Source organism: Cibotium barometz, chromosome 32 (assembly GCF_041138505.1).
Source record: "Cibotium barometz isolate CiBa-2024 chromosome 32, ASM4113850v1, whole genome shotgun sequence".
NCBI lineage: Eukaryota > Viridiplantae > Streptophyta > Polypodiopsida > Cyatheales > Cibotiaceae > Cibotium > Cibotium barometz.
The window spans coordinates 22,908,835-22,920,924 of record NC_141077.1 but is presented as its reverse complement, the minus strand read 5'-3'; the positions used below and the strand labels follow the sequence as shown (position 1 = coordinate 22,920,924).

General features: G+C 47.5%; 1 protein-coding gene across 3 annotated transcripts in view; it reads right to left on the bottom strand.

Moving 5' to 3' along the window:
- Positions 1-458: 458 nt before the first annotated feature.
- LOC147619966 (ETO1-like protein 1) overlaps positions 459-12,090 on the bottom strand; it is a 37,458-nt gene continuing 25,826 nt past the window's right edge. For all 3 annotated transcript variants that reach the window (XM_086772062.1, XM_086772065.1, XM_086772063.1), the window contains one exon: positions 459-973. In XM_086772062.1, coding sequence (XP_086628188.1) covers positions 753-973 — 221 coding nt within the window. In that variant the 3' untranslated portion in view covers positions 459-752. The remainder of the gene's footprint in view (positions 974-12,090) is intronic.

Below are 12,090 nucleotides of genomic sequence, written 5' to 3'. Positions count from 1 at the left end.
GCTACAGCTGACGTAACGCGAAGACGAAACCGACAGCGAGGGAAAGAAAACCTGGAGACAACGCAGAGCGGAGATGCAACCGACAGCACACCGCACGACGTGCAAAAACCAGGGGAGAGAGGCGCCATAGTCGAAAATGCATGTAAATTGGGATTGCATGTGAATGGTGGGGGTTTGCATGTAAATTGGGAAATTGCATGTGAATGAGACAAGTATCTCATTTTTAATTAATGCAACCCCAAGAATTGTTTGGGGTGCATAATATATTGAGCCTTGTCTTGTCTTAACCTGTGCATGGTGCCTGCTAAAGTGGATATATACAGGCTCAAGCTTGCTACTAGCACCATAAAGGCCCTTCATTTTCTTTCTTATCTGACGCTTCCTTCTTTTAAAAAACCCAATTTAGAGCTCTTTAATGTGGTTGTGATAGCATGGGAACAAGAGCACAATCCCTAATGCTCTGGCAAAACAAGTAGAAAGATTTGATGACATTAATTACTTGCATGCTCTTCAGATATTACAATTGTGAAGTTGTCTTTCCTCTTAAGGAAAAAGGGGCAAAAGCACAACCCCTGTTTCTGTTAGTTACAATTACAACAGCGTACCCAGCGACGTCAAATTAGCATACAAATGATGGTACACTGTAATATACTCAAAAAAGGGACCAATGGTGGTCCTTCCTCAAAGCTGGAGAAGGGTTTGACAAAGGACCACAGTTAGTCCTCCTTGAATGCAATCAAAAAGCTGACTGATCAAGGCTCTCTGCTGTGAACACGACCATGGAGCTCCATAGAATCCACATGACTTGGATCGACCGAAAGGGCTGCACGGCAATCACGCAAAGCACTCCTGGCATCTCCAATGCACTCATGAAAAGCTGCCCGCAAATGAAGCAAGTGCAAGTCAGCTTTGAAGGCTACAGCTTTGGAAAGCTCATCAATGGCTTCCTTCTCTTTGTGGCTGTCCATCAGCACTGCATTGACAGAAGGCATCAACACAAGAGGGATTATCATAAAAATCTCTCTCTCTCTCTCTCTCTCCCCAAAAACAAAGTTGCCACCAGATGATATGGTTCGCTTTGCATTCATCCAAGAGGATCTACAAAAGCTGATGGATGTCTTGGATCATTTCTACAAGTGTAGTGGATTGGCTGTCAATGTGAGAAAAACAGAGACGACGATTGCCAAGACAGTTGCATGCTCACATTTCACATATCTTGAACAAGAAATTGAAGTAATCGAGCACTTTTAAACACTTGAGCATTGAATCCCGTACTGCTCGCAGTGAAGGATCAAGGCAGATTGGACCAATTACCATGCCTTTCAGATCGAATACAATTCGTTGAAGCCATCTTAAATCGAATTTATTCAGTGACTTGTCGTGCACGTCCTGTAGATGGCATAGAGGTGTGGAGATTCGGGAGTAAGCACCCCCAGGAACACTATCTATTATACTGAGAGAGTACCAAAGACATTCCTAAGAGGACAAATGGGATTCAAGACTACTACCATAATACTGCATGCCCTTGGACATATTTTGCCTTAAGGAGAGAGTACCATTATATCACAAAAGTGAAGCTCATAGCAAACTGCTGACAACGGGATGGGTCCATGACATACAGAGCTTGGTTCTGCAAAATGGCTACTGGACCTGTCATTTTCCTCCGTAAACTAATAAATCGCTCGCCATAGGACTGCATCTGCATGATGTTTTGCATAAACAACCGAAAGAGGCTCCAATACAGTCAAAATTTGCATACTACTCAACTAAGTATTGTGCAACTCATACAGGCACTACTACACCTGCAAACACCAAACCCTCTCTAAGCCAGAGTGCAATCAACGTCGAGGCTCAAGCAAGCACAGGAGATTGGAATGTGCTGTGTGTCATACGCAAGAGATAAATACTGAAGCACATACACATTATTTGCTCAGCCTATGCACGTATCACACAAAAGCTCCACACATTTGAAGAATTCTTAATGTTTATCCAAAATGCATGCTGGCTTCAGATGCATGTGCCTAGACTCTCTGAGGCCATGAACAAGGTAGTTTTAGGGAGAAAAAGACCATTGTGAGCCTAATTTATGAAGAGGCATGGTCGTTGGTTTGCACAAGGTAGTTCAGATGCACACCTATGAGGCATTAACCAATGCTCAGAGGAAACAGGCCTATAAGAATGAGCAAGTCGTTAACCAAGGAGCAACAGAAAGCCGGCCTCGGAAGTGGTTGGAAATGAGCTAGGTTGCTTGTGAATGAGTGTTTAAGTTTTCCAGTGTCTATGCTATTCATGTGGTTGAATTTTGCTTTTTTTATTTTATTTTGTTTTTTTCCCAACTAACCTTAGGCCCAAGATCCTCTCGTAGTTACCATTTTTCACCGCCCATAGGCGCCTGCCTACAGGCGCATTTTATCCGCCCGTATGCGATGCTGCCGAGGAAGCACCTTGTGGGGTTTTCAATCGAGGACCTCCTGCCACCTGGTCCTAGGCAAACACCTTCAACACGGGGGCTATCACCTCATTGGCTTCATGTGCTTGAATTTAAACACGTCTACTGAAATTATTCCACCAGACTCTCTAACATTGGTATTACAGCAAGGCTCAGACATCAGTTTGAAGCTTAAAAATTTACTCCTGCAAGAAAATTTGCCAAGGGGTTGTGCGCAGAGGCCAGATAATGTTTGGTCAACGTGCATTCCAGATAGCCAACAGACATGGCCAGCAAGTATATGCACCAACAGCCTCCTCAGCATGAGGAGACCTAGACCTCCTCCTTCATAGAGGGTTAGGGGGATGGGCTGCTCACAATGAGCCCCCTACCCAAACCTTGTTCTTTGGTGAGGGTGAGGAAAATCCTCCAGGGAGAATTGGCCCTCCTGCAAGCCAAGAAGACATACTACAGAAGGGAGCTGAAGTTGAACATCAACGTAAACATGGAGACAAAGGCCACCTACGGCAGGATGCTGCCAAAGAACAGAAACGACGACGTGACGAGGCAGCAGTATTTCGGCAGGGAGATGAAGGAAAGTGGTGACACCAAAGCAGAAGAATACCGGACGCAGCGCCTGGAAGAAGACAATAGTTACAACATTGCCAACCAGGCCCTGATTGACAGCACAGCTTCCTGAAGAACTTGTGTTAGACCCTCCAGATCAGATGCCCCAGGCAAACTAGCTTCCCACAATTTCTCAAGAGTAGCCTCTCCAATAGCAATGAAGCACATGAGGAGGTGAGGATGGAAGAAAAGACAAAGGTGCTTAATACCTCTATGTACATGACAGATGATGCAGTCACCTCGTGGAAGCAATATGAGATGGAGCGCAGCACCATTATAGGGGCAGTAGACTATACAAGGGATGATCTTGTGGACCACGTGAAGCAGCATTAGCTCCGACCACTTCACATCCAACAACTGAAGAGTACCGCAGGATAGAACAGCCTGACAAGGAAACAATCATTGAATTCTCCAATCACATGCAAAAGCTAGCAGTCCAGATAGCCATAGAAGGACCTTCGTGCTAGGTTTGATACTGAATATCAGGTCTTATGCTACCTTAGATAAAGCACTGGCATTAGCATAAGAGTATGAGCCCAGCACATCAGGCATGTCGCTGCAGTGAGGCCATAGAGGGCACTACCACGCCACCCGCTGATATATCTTTAACCTTTAACCTTTGTGGTGGGTGCTTTTTAAAGGACTGAAAGGACTACATAAGCTAGTCATTTCTAGAAGCTTAGGTGGCAAGGGAGTCACATGGTATGGTACCAAGTGGCACCCTAATTGGGGGGAGTTAGGAGGTGGCTTTAGATGTCACGTGCATCCCGCACTTGGATGCCACATGGACATATCTGAACAAGAAGGTGCAAGACCTGGAGTGGAAACTAGTCCCATGTGAGCCCAATCCAGGACGAGTTAGCCGGGGTTCCACTCTATGCGTCTGCGGTCAGGTGTGCATTGTCTTGCACTTTAAGCAGTGCCAGTCCATACTGTGATGTCAGGTGATCTGTGTATCTAGTCGGCGACCGGGTGTGCCGGACAGCTGTAGGTGCACGTGGACATCTAGTCTGCGACCAGGTGTGCCGGACATCTGTAGGTGCACGTGGACATCCCGCACTTGGATGCCACATGGACATATCTGAACAAGAAGGTGCAAGACCTGGAGTGGAAACTAGTCCCAGGTGAGCCCAATCCAAGACGAGTCAGCCGGGTTTCCACTCTATGCGTCCACGGTCAGGTGTGCATTGTCTTGCACTTTAAGCAGTGCCAGTCCGTACTGTGATGTCAGGTGATTTGTGTATCTAGTGTGCGACCGGGTGCCGGACATCTGTAGGTGCACGTAGGATTGCATGTAGAGAAGGGGCCAGCCCATAAGGCTACCCCAGGGCAGAGCCTTGTGCTCTTGTTGTTGTGGGCATGGGGGAGGTGTAGAACCACCCCCTTGGTAGGATTACATGTAGAGAAGGGGCCAGCCCATAAGGCTACCCCAGGGCAAAGCCTTGTGCTCTTGTTGTGGGCATGGGGGAGGTGTAGAACCACCCCCAAGGGGCCAGGAGGGTCCCAGGCTGTGCCCACCAGCCTTGGCTTTGGCAGGGGGGGGCTGTTGGCCAGCCCTATGGCCACTGGACAGCCAGCCGACTGGGCCCTAGGCCCTAGAGAGGCTGTCGGCCAGCTGTGGGACAGCCCATACAGCCAGCCCAGGGGCTGCCCAGCAACCAGCAGGTTTGCTTGGGGTGGCCGGCCATGACAAGTGTGAAAACAATGGGATTTTTTGGCATTTATTTGCTATTTTTGCTGGTCGAGAGCATTTACGCTACTAGCCGACTTGTTTATGCTGGCCGACCAGGGCTAGAGGAGAGTATTAGAAGCCCAGCCATGAATTCAGTCCATCATCTCATAATTCACAAGGGATTGCTACTTCCAAGGGCCAGGACAGCCAAGGGGAAAGCTTCAATCAAGGTGAAAAGTGCAGGTCAAGATTCTCTCTTTATTTCCTGATTTACATCATTCTAATAAAGCAAATGCACCATTCGTGGTGGGGGCCCTACAAAGGGTATTTGGGACCCAATATTGTGTCTTGTTCTCCCTCTCTCTCTCTCTCTCTCTCTCTCTCTCTCTCTCTCTCTCACCTCCATAGTGTACCCCTCCGTCCCACATTATATTGTATCCCCTCACTATACTCCACTCACCTCCATAGCGTACCCCCCCCCCCCCCCCCTCGCTATATTCCAGTTCCAGTTTCATTTTCTAGGTGCCGGTAGTATCATCTTTATTTTTCATTTTCTGGGTTTTTTTTTTTAAATCCAGACATTGTATCAGATCCACCATGATGTAACTTTTGGTCTCATAGGTCATTATGGCCTTTTGAAGACGTTAATATAACATTTCATTTCATTTCATTTCTCTCTCTATTTTTCTGCACATCTACTTCAGTTGTGTGCGTTATATTCGTCGTGAAAGATTGCTGAATTCTGAGCATTGAAGTTACCGATTCAACCATGAGGCTTCCGCATGTTACATTGGTATCAGAGCCTTCTTCAAGTGTAAAGATTCAGCCGGAAAAACCAAAAAAAAAAAAGAAAGAAATTTTTTTTTCTCGCTTGTGTGGTTGGTTTCTAGACTCCAGTGGACCACCCCCTTTTGGTGTGACTCTTGTCGAAGGACGGTTGGTTTTCAGCCTCCGGAAGTCTCCCACACGCATTGTGGATGGTCAAAATGTGCTCCGGAAAGGAAGTGCATTTTCTTGCTATGGCGAGCCACGACAACGAGAGAGAATGACAACTTTGGGACCAAAGTGCACTAGGCTGTCCTTCTAGGGCAACAGGCACGAGTGTATAGGAGATGTTCCACCAGATGATGCAAGCAATCGCAGAACAGGGTACCAAATTGGAAGAGCAGAAGGCGTAGATCTTGGCCCTAGAAGAGCGCACCCATTCTCCATCACCTCTTTCTCCGTCTCCTCCTCCCTCTCCTTCCGTTTCCCAGATTCCATATCCTCTACTACATGACCCTTTTGATGAGATACGACCACAACCGAGTTCGATGCTCGAGTTGCAGATACGAGCAATGGAGATTCGACAGATGGAAGACCGCGCAGCAATAACCCGTGCTACTGCACAAGATGACGCTAGGCAACGCGTGCAACACGGAAGATACCATGTGGCTTTGGATGCAAGAAAGACACCAGCGGCTTCCTCGAGTCATTTTCCCGAGAAAATGAACTTCAGTAAGTATAATGGTAAAATCGACCCCACAACTCTTTATTTGTAGTTGCATTAGTTTGAAGCATATTTTGCCACAATTAGAAAAAGTGATACTAACATGGTGATCTTGGCTAGTTGGTATTTGGAAGGTGAGGCCATTGCTTGGTGGACCCAAAGGACTCATGCCCACACCAGATTAGGTATGGCAGCTTACGTTTGGGACAAGTTTTTCCTCAACCTTAAGCGGCGGTTTCTACCGCCCCATTACCTCGAGCGACTCTAAGACGAGTTTAGGAGAGCACGTCAAAACACGCAACAAGTCCTTCAGTTTGCCAATAAAATTTCAAACTTATGTTTGCAATTGGGCTTATCTGACAAGGACAAGAAAGGGCGGTTTCTTTATGGCCTTGACATGCAAATCCAATGGGAGGTGCGTATGTTTAGGCCAACCACCTTCGGAGACGCACTCTCGCTTGCGCAGAGTGTTGAAATGAAGCATAATGGCAGAAAGCCCAAGACATCCCAGCCTACCGCTCCAAAGGCACCTGTCTCGGGGGGAAAAGGCCAGAACCAAACGGGGTCTTCCCCAGGACAGAGCACGGGAGCCTCTGGGTCCAAGAACTCGACCAATGCGCCCAAGCTTACTCCAGACCAAAAAGCTCAGGCAAGTAAGATCAATGGTAAATTGAGTGCTGAGAAGACAGCTCAGTACAAGGAGGGTAGGTGCTTCTTTTGTCATACAAAAGGACACACTTCTAGGGAGTGCCCTAAGAAGACAACCACCCCAACCTCCACGGCTTCAGTGGTGAGCCCAGCTCCCACACGGATCCCAATGGCTGTCCCTAGTTCTTCGGATCCCAGTGCTTCGGTTGATGCAATCGTTAGCCGAGAGCTCGAAGATGCGCAGAAGGGCGCCCATGAACAGGAGCATAAGCGCAACAAATTTCTTAAGACCTTTGGCTACATAGGTGGCCAGAGAGTCGTCTTGTTTGACAGCGGCAACACGGAAGATGTGGTCACGGAATAGGCCGTCGGCGAGCCCGTTTCGTCTTGACTTCGGTGGAAAAGAAAGTTGAGAGATCTAGCACAAGCATGACGACGAGCATCAAGTTTGAAGCTCAAAGTGCTAAGTTAATCATTTAGGGTGTAGAGTTTGTGCGTGATTTTATGCTTGCCCATCTTAATTTGGGAATCCAATGGTTTCACAAGTTCCAGCCAGATATCAAGTGGGACAAGCACACTTTCGAGATTAGTTGGAATGTGTCTAAAGCCCCAGTGACCATTAGGTGTGAGCCAGGAATCCCAAACTTTCCTCTCATAAGCCATTTACAAGCTAAAAGAGAAATCAGGAAAGGCACATTGTGCAATGATTTACATCCACACTACCCAGACGGTGGCCAAGCCTTCAGGGAAGTACCTGGTTCTCCAGGACAAGTTCCAAAAGATTTTTCTTCAGGACAATCTCTCTCCCCAGCTCCTCCCGTCTAGACCAGAGGACCACAGAATAGACCTCCTCCCAGGCTCGGATCCCTTGTGTAAGTTTCCATACCGCCTTTCCAAGGCAATGGACAAGAACTGTTGCAATCTGGCTTCATACGTCCCAGTGTGTCGCCATTTGCAGCTCCGATCAAGTTTGTCAAGAAGAAGGATCGGTCTTCTCGATTGTGTGTCAATTATCGTGCACTCAATAAGCTGACTATCAAGAGTTAGTTCCCGATGCCTCGAATAGATTACGTTCTCGAGAGGTTGAATGGGACCAAGATGTTCTCAAACTAGACTTGAAGAGTGGATACCACCAGGTGAGAATTGTTGAGCGGGATCCCCAAGACAGCCTTCCGTACGGAATGGACCCACTATGAATTTGTGGTCATGCCTTTTGGCGTGACAAACGCCCCTGCCACATTCAACCGCATGATCATAGGAGAAGATACTGGTCTGCACCCAGTCATCTGAAATCTGTCGAGAATCTCCCGTGTGTACTTCTGCTGAGAGAAGAAAATGCCCTTCGAGGTCTGCCAAATCTCAAAGCCGAGAAAATAATGCAGAAGGCCAAGATCCATCATCTCAAACTCTGTCTTCAAAGCATCCACGACAGAACGGATCCTAACAGAATAAGAACCTGTAAAGATGAGGTCATTAACATAGACCACAATGATAACAATCAACCCCCTCTCAAGGAGGATATAGAGGTTCAAATCTGCATGAGAACGGCATAGGCCGAGCTTCTGAAAGAACTCATCAATCCGCTGGTGCCAAGCCCGCGGAGCCTGCTTCAGACTATATAAAGCCTTCTTCAGCCCGGTACACCTGATCTTGTTTGCCTGGAACAACAAATCCCGGTGGCTGATCAACATAAACCTCCTATGTAAGCTCTCCATTCAGGAAAGCCAACTTGACTTCCATCTGGAAAATGGGCCATCTATGATGACATGCAAGAGCAAGAACGATGTGATTGGTAGTCATTCGGGCCGTCAGAGCGAAGGTCTCATCGAAGTCGACTCCAGGGCGCTAAGCATAACCCTTGGTAACCAACCTTGCCTTGTGCTTGTCCAAGCTGCCATCAGCTCGGAACTTCGATTTGAAGATCCAACGCACACCAATCACCTTACGCTGCAGTGGCCTAGGCACCAAAATCCAAGTGCCATTCTGTTCGATAGTATCTACCTCTGCCTGCATAGCACGACGCCAAGGCTCATGTGAAAGAGCCTCGTCCACAGAAGTGGGATCAGAAGGACCATTAATGAACATAAGAGCATAATTAACAAACATGTTGCCCTCATGACTTTGTTTCCCTGTAACTTTGGAAGAACGCCGGAGAGAACCAGGCGGAGGAGCAGAAGGAAGCTCACGTAACCCAGAATCGCAAACTGTCTGATAATACCATCTAGGCACAGATCTGCTCGAACTTGCTGGAGGAGGAGCACAGTCATCATCATCTGATTGAGAATCCACAGCTGGAGGCGTAATAGAAGCAGCGGGAGGAGGAGGAGGAGGAGGAGGAGGAGGAAGAAGAAGCTCACCACCCCCCCCTGAAGATGTAGGAGTCTCGTCGAACACCACATCACGGCTCACAACCACTTTGCCGGCCTGAGGATCATAAAGACGATATGCCTTGGACACAGTGCTGTATAAGAGAAAGGTCATGCGCTGAGACTTCGGGTCCAACTTGGAGCGATGCTCCTTAGGCACATGAACATACGCCGAACACCCATATATCCGGAAATGAACAAAGGAGGGCTTCTCACCATGGAAAGCCTCATATGGAGTTTTATCGGGAAGAACCGAGTTTTATCGAGAAGAGCAGCAGTAGGAGACCTGTTCTGAATGTAGAGAGCAATGGAAGCCGCCTTAGCCCAGAAACGTCGAGGTGCTCAAGCATAGCACGGGCCATCTCCATAATGGTCCTATTCTTCCTCTCTGCAACTCCATTCTGTGATGAAGTATATGCTGTAGTAAGCTGTCTCCGAATGCCATGTGTCTTGCAATATTACTGAAACTCCTGGGATGTGAACTCACCCCCTCCGTCAGTCCTGAGAGCCTTGACCGAACCACCGGTCTCTTTTTCCACCTCTACTCTCCAATCACAGAAGTGCTGAAAAGCCTCATCCTTGGTCTTCAGAAAGAAAACCCAAGTATATCTGGAAAAATCATCCACCATCACGAGCATGTACAACGCCTTACTCAAAGACGCGGTACTCATAGGACCATATAAGTCTGCATGAATGAGAGCACGTGATGTTGAAGATCAGTGTGTTCCCTCCTTCGAAAAGGCGGCTCGGTGTTGCTTCCCCTGTAAGCAAGAGGAACAAGCAGAAGACGGAGCCTTGATGGTCGATAAACCCTCAACCAAGCCATCCTTCGAAGCTCGCTGCAGAAGTTGATAGCTCAAATGGCCAAACTGAGCATGCCAAAGAGCAGAAGAAGCACCAAAAGAAAGCAAAGCGGTCAACTTGTACATACCACTATCTTGGACTCCCTGAGCCAAGATGCTACCACTCGCCTTATCACGAATGGTAATCTCATAACGAGAAAAGATCACCTCCGCACCTTGAGTTGTAAGAGCACTCACTGACAAAAGGTTAAAAGCTAAATGTGGAATATAGAGAACGTCAGAGAAGTACCTCTTGTCCTCGGAAGAGCGGAAGATGGGGATGGTGCCATGACCATGCACTAGCACGGAAGAAGAATCGCCCAAAGTGATCTCGCCTGACCTGGCAGTGAAGTCCTCGAACCAATCTCGATGGGGTGTCATGTGAGCAGTAGCACCGCTATCCACAATCCACAACCGTGACTAAGAAGTCACAAGAGCAAGTATATGACGAGTACCTGCTAAAAGAAGAATGCCATCATCCTTCTTGGTCTGGGACACCGCTGTAGAAGAAGAGTTCTTTGTTGTTTCATCACGCTTCTTCTTGTGACATTGGGGTGATTTATGACCCTTCTTGCCACAATAATGACATTCAATGTCCTTGTTCTTAGAAGATTTGTTGTTGTCTTTATCCTTGTTGGAATCCTTGGAGTTCTTGTCAGAACCCCCTTTCCCTTTCTTTTGTTGATTCTTCCCTTTATCTCACGCTGCCAAAACTCCATCAGGGCCACCGGAGGTGCCAGTCCGCTCCTCAAAGCGAGACTCAATCTGCATAACGGAGGGGAGAACCTCCTCCCAAGTAACTGGAACAGGACGAGGAGAAGAAACAAGAGACTGAAAATATGCATCAAATCTCTCTGGAAGCTTGGAGAGAAGCCGAATAGCCATGTTCTCTATAGAGATGTCCTTGCCACAAACAACAAGCTCGTCCCGGAGATCTTTCATCTTCGAGATGAAAGCAGATAAAGATGGAAAGGCAAAAACTGATAAGTTCATAAGTTGCTTTTCCAACGCCAAAATCCGACTCGGAGACTTAATCTCGTAGAGATTCGCGAAAGCCTTCCAAACTTCATGTGCAACATCTGCTGTACGCACATGAGAGAGAACAGAATCCTGACAGTTCAACATTAGAAAGGAGAAAATGCGACGATCATTCGCCTGCCAAGTATCAATCTGTGCCTGAGTCGCACCACCGGAAGCAAGGGTGGGAGGGGTGGCATTGGCCGGTGTAACAAGCCAATCCCAAAGATCCACGCCACGCAAGGCTAATTTCACCTTCACCTTCCATAGGGTGTAGTTCGAACCATCCAACTTTGCAGACTCAGAGAACATATGAAGAGAAGTCGAAGCAGCCATCACAAAAGCTTGGGCTCAATCTCAAAAATATGCACAATCTCAGAAGAAGAAGTGTCCTCCACAGGTACCAAGTGTGCCACCAAAGCCCGAAACACCACAAACCCCCTCTGCAAAAGGGAATGACCACCGGAAAGGAAAATGCAGCCAGAAGAGGGCTGCTGTCCTGAAAAAACAGGCCGCCTATGTCCAAACTCCACGTGGAATGAAACACTGATCAGAAAATTACCTGATGGCTGCAAGCGATGAAACCAATCTGAAGAGAAAGTGATCAGCAAGTGCTGTCCAGAAAACGCAGCAACAAAGAGGCTGCAAATCTGAGAAAAACGCAGAGGAGAGGGTGCTGAAAATAGGGCTGAATCTGGGACAGCCGAGGAGTCGCTGAACCGGGAGCGATGATACCATGAAAGAGTTCACAGAGTGGAAGCAAAGGGGCACTAGAATGTGTTGAATAGAGAGTGCAAGAGAGAGAGAGATATGGAGCAACTATGCTGAATATACTAAAGCAAAACAGTCCCAAGCAAGAGACACAGATAGTCTCATAAGTGAGGGAGCAAAATATGTACAAGACTGAATGAAAAGTGAGAGGCCAGCCCCACCTATTTATAGGTGAGGAATGCTCTCCGACTAGGACTGAATATGTTGGCCGACTGGAGCATATGAGCTGG